At 46.1% G+C, this 18,586-nt stretch overlaps 1 protein-coding gene across 4 annotated transcripts in view; it reads left to right on the forward strand.

The window, feature by feature from the left end:
* Positions 1-18,586, forward strand: part of LOC119978888 (tudor domain-containing protein 5-like) — a 65,150-nt gene that overhangs the window by 4,409 nt on the left and 42,155 nt on the right. For all 4 annotated transcript variants that reach the window (XM_038820798.1, XM_038820799.1, XM_038820800.1 and 1 more), the window contains exons 2-5: positions 1,911-2,155; positions 8,599-8,994; positions 9,399-9,571; positions 15,318-15,401. In XM_038820798.1, coding sequence (XP_038676726.1) covers positions 1,924-2,155; positions 8,599-8,994; positions 9,399-9,571; positions 15,318-15,401 — 885 coding nt within the window. In that variant the 5' untranslated portion in view covers positions 1,911-1,923. The remainder of the gene's footprint in view (positions 1-1,910; positions 2,156-8,598; positions 8,995-9,398; positions 9,572-15,317; positions 15,402-18,586) is intronic.

The raw sequence follows: 18,586 nt of genomic DNA on the forward strand, positions 1-18,586 counted from the left end.
ATTTTGGTAATGCATTTTCTTGGTTGTAAAACATGTAATCTGCTCATACACGAAGAACCATTATGACTTATGCTCCTGTATTCCTTTTCATTTAATTACATCTAGTTTTGATTTTAGTTACCATTTTGTTCTGTTAGACAAATGTGCACTGGCCTTTAGGCAATTTAACGGCTGTAAAAACCTTGAAAATATTTATAAAACTACACCTAAGTTAATATTTTGTTGTATGGAATTGTATTTTAGATAACCATTTCCAAATCTTTACATTTTTGAGAGGAGGGTGGAGATTTTGGGATGACCAGCAAAGTTAGTGGAGCTCCCTCTATGGCAGGAGAATATTCTGTCAGATTGGGGTTAATTCTTTTTTGTCAGATACAGAAAATAAAAGGAGATTGTATTTTATTTTTATGTTTCTCCTGGTTAAAGATACACCATTTTCTCCAATTCACCGTGGATGATTCATTAGTGGGTAAATAAAATGTAAGACCATTTGTTTAAAACAATGTTTGAATTAAACTTCCTCAGCCTGACCCTGGCCAAATTATTTTCTTCTAAATAGTTGTTTTTAAGTGTCGAAGTTTTTTTACTAAAGGGAAGTGGGAGAGGCTGCTTCGTGGAAGATTTTATTTACCTTTTTATGATTTGTTACCATCCCAGTTGATGTTATAACGGGAAGATCCCAGAACGGAACCCTGGTTCAAAAGACGGTAACGTTTTAAAAATAAAATGGGGAGGAACAGAGTCACAGGACCGCTAATTAGTTTTAACAACAAGGGAAAAACATTTATTTATCAAACATTAAAAAATTGATTTGTGATACAGTACGCCTTGACTCCCCCCCCCCCCCCCCCCCCCCCCCCCCAGCTTAACAATTGCACAATGGTTTTAAGATTAGCACAAACTCCCTTTAAGTTCACAAGATGACTGTGGGCAAATACACTCTTCATTCTGAACCTCAATTGAATGTGGTTCTCTTCTCAGAATCCCCCCAGATAATTGCCAAGTGAGAGTTTCCAAACTTGACTCCCAAAAACACACCGTTTAAATCTTCTCCCGTAATTACAATGCTTTCCGAAATCCAGGTGGTTCTTCAAATGACACTTTTAAACAAAGCTTCCACTCCACGTTTAACAGTGAATCCAGTCCAGGATTCTACATCAAACCCATTAAGATTTCCAGCTTTGACAAAAAGTCATCGGACTCGAAACGTTGGCTCTTTTCACTCCCTACAGATGCTGCCAGAGCTGCTGAGATTTTACAGCATTTTCTCTTTCGTTTCCCATTAAAATTTGTCTTGGCTGCTGTGAAAACTGCTCACAATTATTTTGACTCTCGACTCCCACAATGTAGAAAGTTACATCAAATGTTTCATCTACCTCAAGTCTGCTGTACCACGTAAAATCTGATAACTGCAGTTCTCTTTAATTCAGAACACTGTTTACTCTTGAATTCTTCTGAACAATACCTTAGTCTTTGTTCTATTAATTTGCGGTGTCTTAAATGTTCCTTCTGTCCCAATTTCCTGGTTGTCCGGATTGTGGCTTGTACTTTAGGATGCCTACCTCTTTGCAGCTCCTGCCCTGTCTAGTCTTCGAGCAGGATTAAAAGATGTTTACTGCCAGTTAAAACTGAGAACAAAGGAAAGCTCTTCCCTCTGGAAAGTAGCCTCCTGTTGCCAAGCAATGACCTACTATTTATTCTTCACCCCGTAGTCATCTCTAAGCACAATAGAATCACAGTTGGGATTGAAACCAACTCTCACATAAACAAAACACCATACAGCATGAATCTAACTGTAGATTTTTACCCTTCCAGGCTAAATTAAACACATATTTAAAACTATACCTTATTTCTAATGTTTACAAATACAAATACAATTCCTTTAAACCAACCGTTGTTTATCCTAACAGATTGGTGTCCAGCATGTCAGATCAGGAGAAGTTGCTGGAGGTTTTGAAGAAAGAGCTACGCTCTCTGCTGATTTCTGCCAAAAATAGTCTGGCTCCCTGTGAGCTGGAAAGAGATTACCATAGCATGATGGGAAAGCGGCTGCCACTGTGTGCATTAGGTTACAGGTCTGTTGTGGAGCTTGCCTCCAATGTACCGGATACTATCAAAGTTTGCACATGTGAAGATGGGAGCATCCTTTTGAAAGGTAAGCAGGAATCTTCTGCTTCGTACACAAAAAAGCTGATTCTCTGCCCCAGTTGATTTTTATGAAATTTTTAATTCTTTCTCTCCCCCCTCAAACCTGCAGATTCACTTTGTGCTGGGCATCATCTCTGGTTGAAAAGCTAGACCGGAAATGTGCTCAATCTTAATCAAAGTTGTTGTATAGCTGGGTGTCCCATGTTCTCTCTAACCTTGCCTTTAAAGGAGGCATCTCTTTCCTTTTGAAATTGAAAGTTCAGGGGGGGGGGGGGGGGGGGGTCGCCCTTATTGGACAGGGACGAGGAAAATTGTTTTCTCTCAGAAGGTTGTGCGACAACTCTCTGCCTCAGGAAGTTGGGGGGGGGGGGTCACTGAATATTTTAAGGCAGAGGTAGATAGATTCTTGTTAGGCAAAGGAATCAATGGTTACTTGGGATAGATCACAATGTGGAATTAGAAACACAAACATCAGCCATGATAATGAATGGCTGATCAGGCTTAAGGGGCTGAATAGCTTACTACTTCCCCTATTCCCTATGTTTGTATATTGTACTATATGTGCCACATCAGATTGTTAAGCATGTTTCCCCATGTTTCTCAGTACGAGTTTCCTCTTATTTCTTTATGTGTTTAAATAAATTTTCAAAGATTGAAGTTTTTAAAATAATGGAGGAACTTGACATAGTTTAGCGAGGTTGTGTATTTGACACTGACAGGAAAACCAGCAGTCGTGCTTTCGTGGTTCGCAGCATCTGGCCCAACACATTAGCTGGGACGTATTTCTTTTTGCAGAGTTGCCGTCCTGCCAATGTGTGTTTAAAAAATTGCGACACTCATTAGTTCCTGAGTAGAGAGCTTTCCAACTATGGCGGGAATGTTGCTAGTTAATTGTGAACATCAGGAGCAACGGCCGGTACAATCTCCTGGAGCTTGCTTGATTCCCTTCAGAAGTTGGAGAGGAATTAGCAAGGTTTTTCCTGAGTTGGCTACTGGTTTTCTGTTTCCTTTTTAGCCTCTCGCGGTAGATAACATTGTTTTTATTTTAAACGCATTTTATTTAAACTTGTATCAAAGTAGGTTACAGCAAATAAACACCCTGGGAAACATTCTTCCCAACAATCAACTATACAGTTTGTACAGATTTTTCTCCTCAAACACCGTCACAAACATCTCCCACCTTTTCTCAAACTCCCCTGCTGAGCCCCTTAACTCGTACTTTATCTTCTCTAACCGCAGGAAGTCATACAGGTCACCCAACCATGCTGCTACTCCCGGTGGCGATGCCGACCGCCACTCCAGCAAAATCCATCGCCGTGCAATCAGAAAGGCGAAGGCCAAGACATCGGCCTTCCTCCTCTCCATGAGCTCCGGCTCCTCGGAAACCTCAAATATCGCCACCAAAGGGTCCGGATCCAATTCCTCCTCCACTATCCTGGCTAAGATCACAAACATCCCGCCCAGAATCTTCCCAATTTTTCACAACCCCAAAACATGTGCGCATGATTCGCTGGCCCCCGCCCACACCTCTCACACTCATCTGCTACCCCCTGAAAGAACCCACTCATTCTCGCCCGAGTCATATGCACCCTGTGCACCACCTTAAACTGTATCAGGCTCATCCTTGCACAAGAGGAGGTCCCGTTTACCCCTCGCAGTGCCTCACTCCATGCTCCCCAGTTGATCTCCATTCCCAACTTTGATTCCCATTTCTCCTTGATCTTCACCACCCGCTTGCCTCCCTGCTCCCCCGGCCACTTATATATATCCCCAATTCTTCCCTCCCCTTCCACATCCGGAAGCAGCAGTGACTCCAGCAGGGTGTATCCCGGCAATCTAGGGAACCCCTTCCAGACCTTTCGTGCAAAGTCCCAACCTGTAGATACCTGAACTCGCTACCCCTCGGCAGCTCTACCCCCTTAGCTTCTCCAGACTGGCGAATCCTTCCTCCAAATACAAATCCCTCACCTTGAACAGCCCCACTTCCCTCCACCTCCTGTATACACTATCCATCCCCCCCCCGGCTCAAACCCATGATTCTCGCACAGCGTCGTTAGCACTGACATCCCTTCCACCCTAAAATGCCCCGTCAGCTGATTCCATATTTTCACCGTGGACTGCACCACTGGGCTCCCTGAATTCCTACTCGAAGCCATCGGCAATGCTGCCGTCACCATCGACCTCAAACTAGACCCCTTACAAGATTCCTCCTCCATCCTCACCCACTCTACCCCTTCTCCTTCCCACCACCGCCGCACCTTGTCCACATTTGCCGCCCAATAATAATGAAGCAAGTTTGGCAATGCCAGCCCTCCCTGCTGCCTCTGTAGCAGGGTCCTCCCCACCCTCGGCACCTTCCCCGCCCATACAAAGTCAGAGATGATTGTGTCCATTTTCCGAAAAAAGGCCTTTGGCATAAAGATCGGGAGAGCCTGAAAGATAAACAAGAACCTCGGCAGAATATTCATTTTCACCACTTGGACCCTCCCTGCCAACGTTAAGTGCCGTGTATCCCACCTCTTAAGATCCTCCCTGGCCTCCTCCACCAGCTTTGTTAAGTTCCACTTATGGAGCCCCGTCCATTCCCTCGCTACGAATCCCCAAATACCTAAACCTATCCCTCGCTACCGTAAATGGCATCCCCCGTGAATTAGCCCGCTGTGCCAGTTCATTCACCGGGAATACCTCGCTTTTCCCTACATTCAGCTTGTATCCTGAGAACCCTCCAAACCTCCCAACAGGTCCAGAATCCTTCCCATACTCTCCAACGGATCCGAAACATACAGCAAGAGGTCATCAGCTTAGAGCAGGGGTGGGCAAACTACGGCCCGCGGGCCAAGGTCTTTATGCGGCCCACCAAGATCAATTTAAAAAAAAAAATTTTTAATATTTTTTTTATAAGGTTAATGGGGGGGGCTGTTGGGTTACTGGTATAGGGTGGATACGTTGACTTGAGTAGGGTGATCATTGCTCGGCACAACATCGAGGGCCGAAGGGCCTGTTCTGTGCTGTACTGTTCTATGTTCTATATGAGGCGCCCAGAATCATAACCGCGTGAAGCGCCATTTTTGAAAAGTAGAGAAAAAGAGGGCTAAAGGCAGGATGCCGCCGGGGGAAGCGCTAAGGTATATGCCGCACGCTAATTGGTTACAACCGGGACTATTAATTAATATACTATGCGGCCCTTTAAAATTGTGAATTTCTGAATGTGGCCCTTGCACGGAAAAGTTTGCCCACCCCTGGCATAGAGCGACACCTGGTGCTCCCTCTGTACCCTCATTATTCCCTGCCACTCTGCCAACCCCCTTAGAGCTATCGGCAACGGCTCTATGGCCGGCGCAAACAGCAGCGGCGACAGCGGGCACCCCTGCCTCATACCCCTGTGTAAGTCAAAGCTTTGTGAGCTAATATCATTCATTCTCACCCTTGCTCTTGGCGCCACATAACAGCAACCGCACCCATCCCGCAAATCTCAGCCCAAACCCAAACCTTCCCAAAACTTCGAACAAGTACCGCCACTCCACCCGATCAAATGCTTTTGCCGTGTCCATGGACACCACCACCTCAGGTACCAAAGCTCTCGACGGATTCATCACCACATTCAACAGCCGTCTGATATTACTCGCGAGCTGCCTGCCCTTCACGAAGCCTGTTTGATTTTCTGCAACCATCCCCGGGACACAATCCTCCATCCTCCCCGCCAACAACTTCGCCAATACTTTCACATCCGTGTTCAATAGTGATATGGGTCTATATGACCCACATTCCACCGAATCCTTCCTTTTTTTGGGAATTATTGTGATGACTGCCTGCTTCATCGTCTCCGGCACCTCCCCCTTCTCCAGTGCTTCATTAAACGCCCCCAACAGATGTGGTGCCAGTTCTGCCGCAAATTCCTTATAAATTTCTGCCGGGTACCCATCTGGTCCGGGGCCTTCCCCAACTTCAGACCCTGATACTATCCAGCACCTCCCTCAGCCCCAGGAGCTCCTCCAATGCCTGCCTCTTTGCTTCCTCCACCTGGGGAAATTCCAGCTGGTCCAGAAACCACCCCATGTCCCCCTCCTCCTCCTGGGTCTGCCTCAAATCCCCTGGTAATACTCTCTAAATGCCTCATTTATCTTCCCTGGCTCTGACACCACATCCCCAGCCCCAATCCGGATCGTCAATATTTCCCTGGACACAGCCTGCCTCCGCAGCTTGTGCGCCAGCATGCGGCTCACCTTCTCCCCATACTCACATTGCACCCCTCTTGCCCTACGCAGTTGCACTACCGCCCTCCCCGTTGTCAGCCTGTCAAATTGCCCCTGCAACTTTTTCCTCCTCGCCAATCCCTCCACGGTGGGCACCCTCGAATATTCCCTGTCCACCTCCACTATCTCACTAGACGGCCCCTTTCTTCGCCCTTGACCATGTCATCTCTCACCCCCTGCCACGTTGCAGAAATCCCCCCCCCCCCCACCCTGCTTTTTCCCTTCCCCTTCTTCCCCCCCCCCCCCACTTCCCCTTTCCCCCTCCTCACCCTGGCCACTCCTCTCTGCCTTCTCCCCCACCACCTCACCTGTTCACCAGCATAACCTGCTAGCGCGGCTGCCCCTGCCCAAAGGCACATCCTAATGACCTGCTCCCCACCACCTCCTCCCCCCGCCCCCACTCCTCAGCTCAAAGAAGAAGGCCTCCTGCTGGCCTTACCCTCCCCCACCCAAACAACGACTTCTGAACTCCAGGCAGCCTTCTCCAAAGGCAAATAAAGAGATGTTAAACACAAATAGTTCCATAAAACAGGAGGGGGGGGGGGGGGGGGGGGTGGGAACACCCATCCGCACATAAACCTTTCACCACTACAACTCCTGACAATCTCAACTTTGAACCGAACCCCCCCCCCCCCCCCCCATCCCACAATCCCTACACCCACTTTAAACATGCTCCCGACCATTACATAGTGCCAGCAACCCGGTTCCCAAGCATTCCCCGCTCAGTTCTCCCCCAGTTTATGCTCCTTAATGAAGTCTTTGGCCGCGTCTGGGGTCTTGAAATAATACTCCCGCCCTCCGAACGTCACCCATAATTTTGCCGGGTAGAGCACCCCAAACCTGATCTGCCACCGGTACAGCACCGCCTTGGCCTTATTGAAACCTGCCCGTCGTTTTGCCAACTCGGCTCCGATGTCCTGATAAATCCGAACGTAATTTCCCTCCCAGTCGCAGCTATGCGTCTCCACTGTAGAATTTTCTCTTTCTCCACAAATTTATGGAGTCGCACGATCACCGCCCGCGGCGGCTCCCCAGCTCTAGGCTATTGCCTCAGAGACCTATGCGCTCGGTCCACTTCAGTGGCTTATCTAGCACCCCTTCTGCCACTATCCCGCCAGCATCCTCTAGACGTACCTCGTGGCACTCACACCTTCCACTCCTTCAGACAGGCCCACTATTCGCAGGTTCTGTCTTCTCGAGTTATTCTCCTGCTCCTCAACCTTTGCCCTCAGCGTTTTACAAAGGTCTCCTAGGAGACCCACCTCTGCCTCCAGAGCCACCACACGATTGCTGTGGTCCGAGATCACTCCTTCAATCTCCCGAATCTGTGACCCCTGCACCACCGAACACCTCTCCACCCGCTCCAAAGTACTATTACGGGGTGCCACAGCTTCTGCAATGGCCTTTGCATGATCCTCATGCATTTCTTTCCTCTGTTTATGGAATTCCTCCTTGATCATCAGTTCCATAACTGATCCATAAGTCATCAGTTCCTTTATCCTGGGGCCTTACAGCTTGCCCCTCCCCCGCCTGCATGCTGGAAGAGACTGTCTGTGAAGCACAAGCCTGTTTCAACTTCCCAGCCAAACCACTCACTGTTTTCTGCCTGGTCCGGTGATCAGAAGACATAGCATTCCAGGGGTAAACTATTCCTCTAACATTCACCTACGCCTTTTCATCAAAATTTCATTCGAATCTGTGTAAAAAGAGCCCTTTTCTGTCACTTTGAACAGGAACAGCCCTTTATGTGACCAATCACTCCATGGTCACAAGCGGAAGTGGTAGATAACATTGTTAAGCAGCTGGAAGGGCAGTGCGTGTGTTTGAATAGGCTTTATTGGTTTTTGTCACCCGTCTTCATTTGTTTGTATGGAGCCTAAGGAGCCAAATCCTCGGAAGCTGAAAAGAACTTTTTATTTTTATAGTGTAACCCTGGAACACATTCACATTTGTTTTTTTTTTGGGAGATTTATTAACTCTGTTCTCAACATTACCTGTTTCACCCATCACCATTCGATGACCGATGGCATTAAACCATAGCTAATGGTGTGGGAAGATAATGCATTGTGTAGTAGGGATGTCATCTTGTAGGAATAATGTAAGATATTTTATTTTTCGAGTCATCTGAATGTTTGCACAGAGGATAAATTGAAATATTTGGGCGTTTGGTTAGTCTTTTTTTTGTAACTTTTTCCAGGGGTTGGAAATGAAACAACTAAAGGAATTGAAGAGCTGGTTGCAAAGGCAAAAGTCTCCTCCAAGACCAAACGTAACTTGAGAAAAACTAGGTATGAGCTCATGCAGAAGCAAGCGTTCCTGCCCAGGCGCTACAGCACCACCCCGATTCTCCCAGCATTAGTGAAATGTGAACTCAGGCAGCTGGTGGCATCCTTTCCTGGTGGTGTCCTGCTCTCCAATTTTGACAAGTCGTTTATGAAAATGTACGGACGGCCTTTTCAATACACGAGATACGGCTTTTACTCCTTACAGGAAGTTCTTAGAGCAACTGGAGATGACATTGAAATCCAACAGACACGCCAGGGTTCCCTGCTATTGCTGAGGCGCAAAAGTAAAGAGGCTCCACTGAAGCAAGGTGGGTTTTTGGTTGGGAATTTGTTGGTTTTTTTTTTTTAAAAACCACTAATAAACTTGGTGTGATTTATTTTGCTTTGTTTCAAACTGAGTTTTTAATTGCCACCCCTTCAAATGTTCATGCATTCAGGAGACAAATGATGAAGTTGATAGATGCTGATGCTGCTCCTTAGCTGACCTGCCAAACCAGCAGTAAATTGTGGTTTGTCGTGAGTGCTGCTTAGAAGGCAGATCTTTTCTCCAAGTTCAGCTTGTTGAAATCAAGCAGCTTACCAAAGAAAGTAGCGAACAGAATCTGTGACCGAATCTAGACACCCAGCCATATTGCTTGAAAGCGTGTATAGTTTGCTCTTCTAGATGCTAATGCAAATTTCAACATCCAGTTATATTTTTGTCCTGATTTAGGTAAACAGCTGAGGCAGCCTATTCAGACCAACCATGCCCAGTCAAATGTGATAACAGTGCTACCGGGCCCTGTCAATCCACCCGCACAGAGCCAAATTGAAACACCTTTGAGGCCGGAGGGTTTACCAGATCCTGCTCCACACCCAGAGTACTTTGATGGAGGTTTGCAAAAGGTCTGCATTTATTTGGTTATCTTAAGAATATAGGGTGGTATCATTCATATTTTGCATCAAACTGTAGTGTGCTATCCCACAAAAGTGTTTTTTGTGTTTGGTACATAGCTACACAGGAAATAGGAGCAGGTCAGCCCGCTCCGCCATCCAACTACATCATGGCTGATCTTCGACCTCAACCCCATTATCCCGGGCTAGCCCCATATCTCTTGATATCTTTAATGTTAGAAATCTATCAATCTCTATCTTGAATATACTCAATGACTGACCCTCTACAGCAGGGGTGGGCAAACTTTTCCGTGCAAGGGCCACATTCAGAAATTCACAATTTTAAAGGGCCGCATAGTATATTAAGTAAAATAATTACTTCACCCGGTTATGATTCTGGGCGCCTTATATAGGACATAGAACAGTACAGCACAGAACAGGCCCTTCGGCCCTCGACGTTGTGCCGAGCAATGATCACCCTACTCAAGTCAACGTATCCACCCTATACCAGTAAGTAACCCAACAGCCCCCCCCCCCCCATTAACCTTAAAAAAATAATAAAAAATTAAAAACATTTTTTTTTTTTTTTTTTAATGGCTTGGTGGGCCGCATAAAGACCTTTGGCGGGCCGCATGCGGCCCGCGGGCCGTAGTTTGCCCACCCCTGCTCTACAGCCCTCGGAGATAGTGAATTTCAAATATTCACCACCATCTGACTGAAGAAATTCCTCCTCACCTCAGTCCTCAACAGCCTATCTCTTCCGAGACTGTGACCTTGATTCTAGAACACACCCTTGACATGGGAAACATCCTTCCTGCACCTACTCTGTTGAACCCTGTAAGGTTATCAGCTATAGAACAAAGATGGGATGTTTTTCCTGCACAGGCAAATCAAGCCCTGCGTGAATGATCCCAAACTGCCTTTTTGAGTTTCATACCATAATTGCGAGTAATATTCTCACTTCATCATCTTTTAACTTGAAAACATTTCAAAGAAGAGAAGCAAAGTAAGATGGATGAAAATATCGAGTTGTACTGTGCAATTTTTTTTGAAGGTAATAGTTCAGTTTTAAAGATGACAAAGCTCACCCAGATGCACCTTGGGCCGTTTGACTACATTAAAGACACTATATAAATGCAAATTGTTGCCAGTATTTCTCCCTTGCTCTCAAAGTGTCCCTTTCTGTTCTGTGATGAGTTTGGAGAATGTTTTTCCCTACATTATAATTAGTTTTCATTTGCATCCATGTCCTCTGTTTCTGTCATGATCTGGGTGTGCCTCTCTGGCACTTCTCAGACTTTTTTTTTCCCCGGTGGTGATCTTTTTGGGACAACTCTACTATCAAGCAATTGCCCGTTTCTGCTGCATACCTGCTATACAGCTTTCTTTTATGGTGTTTGATTTTCTTTGATTTTATCTTTACAGTATTTTCTCTCTTACATCTGAATTTTTGTGTTGATTTTTGTTTGCTGCCTTGGTTTAGCTCACTCGGCTAAATCGCTGGCTTTTAAAGCAGACCAAGCAGGCCAGCAGCACGGTTCGATTCCCGTACCAGCCTCCCCGGACAGGCGCCGGAATGTGGCGACTAGGGGCTTTTCACAGTAACTTCATTGAAGCCTACTCGTGACAATAAGCGATTTTAATTTTTTTTTTCCCCCTTTGATCTTTTAATGAATGTGTCTTGCTTTATCCATCTCGACCCCGTGTCTCAGATAATACACTTTTCCATCTTTGAAACCATATATCCCAGTTGACCACTGATTATTCGCTGCACTATCTTCCGTCACCAATCCCATCTCCCACGTTTTGATGGGGAGATCGAGTATACTCGGGCCTCGACGTCTTTGTAGTGGGGAAAGTGGGAATTCCAGGGGTAGTAGGAGTGTGATCTCCGATCATGCTCCACACTACATGGATGTGAGGTTGAAGATGGGTCGTGCCCATGGGGGTTGGGCACGGCCCTCCTGGCCAATAAGGCAATTTGCAAGAAAATGTCACAGGCCACAGACGGATATGTTACCAACCACCAGAACGGGGAGGTCTCGCCCTCCGCGTTCTGGAAGGTGCTGAAGACTGTGATGAGGGGTGAAATTAAGGACCGGGTTAGCTCAGTGGGCTAGACAGCTGGTTTGTAATGCAGAACAAGGCCTGCAGCGCGGGTTCAATTCCTGTACCAGCTTACCCGAACAGGCGTCGGAATGTGGCGACTAGGGCTTTTCACAGTAACTTCATACTTGTGACAATAAAAGATTATTATTATTAAATTATCACCTATAAATCACATAGAGACAGGCAGGAGAATGTGGCTTGGCTACAACTGATCAATCGGCACTGGAGGTGAACCGGCTGTACTCCGAGGCCCTGGCCGTGGAGCTTCTGGCGAAGAGGAAAAAGCTACAAATGGACTTTGACCTGCTCTCCACCAGGAAGGCAGTAGGAAGGCACCAGCTCCGGCAGACACAGGGGACCTTCTATGAGTACGGAGGCAAAGTCAGCTGTCTGCTGGCTCACCAGCTGAGAAAGTAGGCAGCCACGAGGGACATGGCACAGATTACGGGCAGAACAGTGGCAAATGGAATTTAACCCTGAAACGTGCGAGGTGATGCATTTTGGCAGGACTAACAAGGCAAGGAAATGCACAATGAACGGTAGGACGCGAGGAAGTACAGAGGACCAGGGCATCTTGGGAGTGCATGTCCAAAGATTCCTGAAGGCAGCGGGACAGGTAGATAAGTTGGTTAAGAAGACAGATGATCTGAGGCATAGAATGCACGGAGGTTATGATGGAGTGTATAAAATACTTGTTTGGAAATTATCAAACAACTCGATCAGTTCATTAGTAAAACCTTTTACCCAGGTGACCTTATTTGCAAGATGAACAAAGGACAAACAAGTTCACGATTCAACCCAAATTTATTCACAAACATGATAAAATAGTTACTCTCCCAAATTAGCCCAAATATTATCTGCCGATGAACTTGATCAAGTTACAGGTCCAATCCTCTGAGCCCCAAGTTGTCTCAGGTCCCTCGTCTGCGGAGGTGGGTCTCGCACGCCTCTTCCGTCCTTTCTCTAGTTTGCCTTTGAGTCTTCTCTGTCATCTCCGTGTTGAAACTTCGCCGGGGAGGATCTTTGGGTGTCCCTTCTTATCCCCCTTTTCGCGCCTTTCCACAAGTTTCTCTGGCCCTCAGCCAATGAGGTCACTGGGCGGGAGTCGCAACACCCAATGGAGGACACCAGGAACTACCCCCAGGGTCCATCCTCTGGTGTATTGTTCACACGTAACCTTATCCCACATAAAGTAATGGCGGGAAATCGAGGTGCCAGAAAGTCTGGCTGCTTCAGGGCAATACACAATAATCAGTCTGAATAGAGCCGATTATCTCCGATCGCCTATTTCCAGGACAATTCCAGACTTGCCCTGGCTTTCCTGTTGGCCAGTGTATTCAAACTTGGCTGTTTAAATTCCCATCAGGACAGTCTGTGTCTCTGACTATGGTTTAATTTAATTTAAAGTGTCCAGTTCTGAATTTAAAGTGTCCCAATTCTGTGTCGGTCCAACGATTCAGACCGTTGGCCATTTTACCGCAGCTCATTAGGCTAGAGTACTGTGTGCAGTTCTGGTCACCACACTATAGGAAGGATGTGATTGCACTAGACAGGGTGCAGAGGAGATTCACCAAGATGTTGCCTGGGCTGGAGCTTTCAGCTATGAAGAGAGACTGGCTAGGCTGGGGTTGTTTTCCTTGGAGCGGAGAAGGCTTGAGGGGGGGACCTGATTGAGGTGCACAAAGTCATGAGGGATGTGGATAGGAAGGAGCTTTTCCCCTTAGTAGAGGGGTCAACAACCAGGGGGCATGGATTTAAGGGAAGGGGCAGGAGTTTCAGAGGGGATGTGAGGAAAACCTTTTTCACACAGAGGGTGGTAGGAATTTGGAACCCACTGTCTGAAAGGGTGATGGAGGTGGGAATCCTCACATTTAAGAAGCATTTAGGGGCAGCACGGTGGCGCAAGTGTTTAGCACTGCTGCCTCACGGCGGCGAAGTCCCAGGTTTGATCCCGGCTCTGGGTCACTGTCCGTGTGGAGTTTGCACATTCTCCCCGTGTCGGTGTGGATTTCGCCCCCAACCCAAAGATGTGCTGGTTAGGTGGATTGGCCAGGCTAAATTGCCCCTTGATTAGAAAAAAATAATTGGGTAATCTAAATTTATTTATTTTTTTAAAAAATAGAAGCATTTAGATCAGCACTTGAAATGCCATAGGCTGGAAATGGGATTAGAATAGATAGGTTCTTAATGGCTGGTGCATACATGATGGGCCGAGGGGCCTCTTTCTGTGCTGTAAAACTCTGAGTATGAGGTAACGCCATCAAAGGATATGGAGCCACGGTCGGTAAATGGATATGAAGATCAGCCATGAGCTTACTGAACGATGGGACAGAATCAAAGGGCTGAATGGCCTCGCGATTAAAATTATAAATTGGTAAATAAAGAAATGTGACAGCTGGAAGTGTGCACCTTGCAAGAGAACTTGTGTGAGTAAATGTCATATTTTGGTAAACCGGATAAATGGGGGGGGGGGGGGGGAAACATGCTACGGCGATTTAAACGTTGCAAAAAATGAAATGCCAGAAATACATAGCAGTCAGCATTTGTTACTCCATTTTGACTGTGTCCCCCTCATAACCTTTCTGATGAAAGATACACACTTCTGGGTGAAAACGGTTTTCCTCAACTTGTCTCTAAATCTCCTGCCCCTTAACTTAAATCTATGCCCTCTGATTATTGACCCTTCTACTCGGTATGGGGGGGGGGGGGGGGGGGGGGGACGTTCCTTCCTATCCACCCTACCTGAAGCATCATTGTCCTGTATTTTCTCTTTTGAGACGCTGACTGCCCTGGGTCAGCATCTGCAGCATTGTTTTGTTTGATGCACTGGGTTGAGTGGCTATCGTGCCACATCTGGAGCAAGTAAGAATAACAGATGTCACCATTCCAGCATTACTCGTTGACTTGCATGGACTGGGGATGCGAGACTGAGCGATTTTTTAAAAATTCATTGCTGGCTGTTTTCCAGCTAGTGTTATCTAGCAGTTTAAAATTTAAGATCATTTTTTATAGCTCTGCAATGGACATAATTCATGCATGCAAGTGAATGTTGATATCTTTGAATATATGTTTTTGTATTGACTATGTCGTTGATTCCCCCCCCCCCCCATGCCCATTCAGTTATGGCCAGTTTTTTTGGTATATGGAACAAACTAAGTGGAAGGAATTATCATAACTTTATCATTTAAAAAAAAAAAAATTCCAATTGAGGAGTAACCCACCTATCCTGCACATCTTTGGGTTGTGGGGGTGAGATCCACGCAGACACGGGGAGAGACCCACGCAGACATGGGGAGAATGTGCAAACTCCACATAGACAGTGACTCGGGGCTGGGATCGAACCCAGTCCTCAGCACGGTGAGGCAGTAATGCTAACCACGGTGCCACTGTGCCGGTAGCTTTATAATCTTAACAAAATCACTGGAGGCAAGTGAACGATTTAATTGCTTTTATGGAAAGTAGGCTGACCAATAGCCAACCATAAATGAGCGGCCATGGGCTGCCTGTCATCAATATTCTGATTCGCGTCTTGGTCTAACTGGGATATGGCAGTGCACAGGCGAGAAACTGATGGCTGTTTTGTCACTGTCTTCACCTCTGTTCTTTAATTGATGCTTTGAAATTCAACCTGTACCTTTTGGTGTTCAAGCTTGTAGAAGACCTGAGGACAGCACTTGTAGATAAAGGGGCCGAAGGAACCATTGATTCACAAGTGAAGGAGAAGATTCGGTTTGTAAGTAGAAGTTGAATATTGTTTCATCCAGGTTTTTGTGGGAGAGGAAGGAGAGCACAGAGGGTATATTTGTATTAAGCTATGTGGTGATGAGCACAAAGCTTAGACATTTTAAAAGTTATTGCATTTGGGAGGCTATTGATCCTGAAGTTTTAAAGCTACAGAGAACATAATCCTTAGTATTTTTCATTTGTGCCATCAAAAACAAAGTACATAATCAGCATGCAAACACTATATTTGGGTTTCTTCAGCTAGGTTTTATAAGTAGGGACACATTCACAATTAGTCACTCCTGCATTTATTAAATCATTAATAAACATTCAGTCAAATATACAACCCAATATATTAAGTTTGTGGATCCAATATAGTTTCAGAGACTGCTCACTGAACAGATGTGATAGGCTGGCTGTCATTTCCTGCTCATCTGAAGGGAGACAGGGAGAGCTGACTAGCAGTATGGAAGAGCAATGTTTTGCAAAATAAAGCGTTGATTATTGACAATTGTGTATTATTGTTTCCCTGTACCTTGAGCCACTTGCTGCTGTTATCACTGGCATTTGACTCCTGGAAATATATAATAGTTTTCATCAAATAAGTTTACTTTCTTTTATTGATTTCGGCTTATTTATTTCCTCTTCCATTTTTGAAAAGCCGCCTGGGATTTAAAATTCCCCGGCGCAGTCTGTGGGGAAAAGTATAGTTGAGCAACTTCTTTAGATTTGAGGAAAACCTGCTGATATCGGTCAGTGAGGATTGACAAGATGATGTTGGAGTCACAATGGCCAAATTCTGAATCAAAGCTTTATCAGTGGATAAATGGCTCCTTGAACACAGCATCCAAGCTTTTGGAAGCCAAATACCTGACTTTGGTATTTTTCCAAAGTCGTTGGATGGCATTGGATGGAAACTCCGCATTGCCTTGGGAATAAAACCTAATTTCAATTAATTATTCAAATATTTACATTTGGAGGAGTTAAAAAAAATACACTTCCAAAATGTCCTGGATTGGAAAATTGAATGCAAATATTCCCACTTTCAAAATGAACCAAGTACATACCATTCCCACTTAATGAATGTTGGAATATTACATTGGGATCGAACACTGATCGCAGGTTGTGATACTGAGCCTGTATTGGATCTTAATACTCCAGATGGTTCCGGACTTTTGTGCATTTCTAATTGTCATTACCATATTAAAGGACGGACAGTGTGGTGGTAGGAAAGGACTTAAACTCATGATACTTAACATCAGACAGCGAAGTACAGGTAGAGACTACCGAAGCTGAGTTTACTTGCCAGAAAAATAAATAGTAGGTATTCAGGATCCTTGAGGGTAATCGCTAATTGAACCCTGATAGCCCAAAACTGAGATTCACAGCCAGGAAGACGGACGGGTCAGAAAGTTGTTTCATTGGGCGACTAATGTTTGGAATGGGCAGCCGAGGGAAGTGATTGAGTTTGAGAACATTAATAGTTTTGAGACAATTGGCCAGTGATTTGGCGAGTAGGCAAGCAAATCCTGTAAGGGTGGACTGTGAATTCTAACTTTGAACTTAAGAACAGAGAGGACAGTTGGCCAATGCTTTGTTCTGTATTCAATCATCTGCTACCGAATAGCAGTGGTCAAGAAATAACTACAATGTACTCATAGGTGCCACTGAAAGTAGCAGTGAGCAAACCATCTGGAATTGAAGGGGGTTAATTAAATGACTGCTTACACACTTTCACTGCTGGAAGATGCCATGCAGTAGATATGTGTACATGCTTGTGAATGGCTTCTGGGAAATACTGGAAGATGAAAATAAAAATTATTTGACTGGACAAAATTAATGCTGAATGAACAGTGGACTTGCAAAAACTTCAGATCTAATGGCTATGATTTTCAGAGTTTCTTATAGTTCATTTCCATTATTGCTAGCCACTTGGTAGCACAGAACCTGAATATTGCTAAAACAAAGAGACGTACTGTCGAAGCTTTTTGCCTTGCACTCATCAAGACAAATGCAAGAATACTAAATTTCCTAGGCCAAATTTCATGGGCAGGATTCTCCGCGAACTGGCGGGACAGGCCACTCCGGCGCTGAGGAGTGACGTGAACCACTCCGGCATCGGGCCGGCGCGGAAGGGCTTGGTGCCACACCAACTGGCGGCGAAGGGCATCTGTCGGTCGGCGCGAGTTGGTGCATCATCCCAGCGCATGCGCTGGGGGGTTCTTCTCCGCACCGGCCAGGGCAGAGGTTGCCAGCGGCCGGTGAGGAGAGAAAGAGTGCCCCATGGCACAGGCCCGCCCGCGACCGCGGGTCGGGCCACCCTGGGGGCACCCCCTGGGGCCAGATCCCCCCACGCCCCCTGAGGACTCTGCAGGCTGCCCGTGGAGCCAGGTCCTGCCGGTAAGGACCTGTTGTGATTTATGCCGGCGGGACCCACCGAAAACGGGTGGCCACTCGACACGTTGCGGGTTGGAGAATCGCCGGGGGGGGCCGCTGCCAGCAGCCAAAATCCCGGCGCCGGAGAATGCGGCAGCCAGCGGGGGCGGGATTCACCCTCCCCGGCGATTCTCTGACCCGGCAGGGGGTCGGAGCATCCCTCCCCATATGTTCCTAATAGGCAGAGTACTGAGTTGACTCAGCCAGCTCAATCTGCAAAACTCTAGAACATAATGTTCCATGATTGGGTAGCATTTGCTGAATAATCTGATTATGCTATGAATTAAACAAAGGACCAATTTAAGATTATCAGTTGGGCTCGCAATATGGCTCATTTAGCGCTTGCTAGAAGCTAACTATATGCGCTGGCTGCAGACATTCTACCTGAATTAAACAAAAGCTAGGGGGACAATAGCTCCCTGGTGCATTCTCCATAACAATGATTGGCAAATGGAGTCTGGACAAGGCAATCAGCACCTTTTCCCATGCAGTATAAATTGTTGCTCCCTTTGAAATTTGGCATTCTTGTGCCTGTCCTGAGGGGTGCAAGACGTAAAACTTTGACAGCATATCTCTTTCAGCACTTTCCATCAGTTGTGCCATTGCTTGTTGCAAGTTAATCCATTTACGTTACCCCTAAAGTAATTCAATCAATGTTGGTTCCAATATGCCACACACTGTTGAGACTTTTTAAAAAGTCTGTGCTGGAAGATTTGCAGTAGTTTCTGATAAGAGCTCAGGTGGTTCCTGGTCTCTTTC

This window comes from Scyliorhinus canicula, chromosome 15, assembly GCF_902713615.1.
Source record: "Scyliorhinus canicula chromosome 15, sScyCan1.1, whole genome shotgun sequence".
In the NCBI taxonomy this organism is placed as follows: Eukaryota; Metazoa; Chordata; class Chondrichthyes; order Carcharhiniformes; family Scyliorhinidae; genus Scyliorhinus; species Scyliorhinus canicula.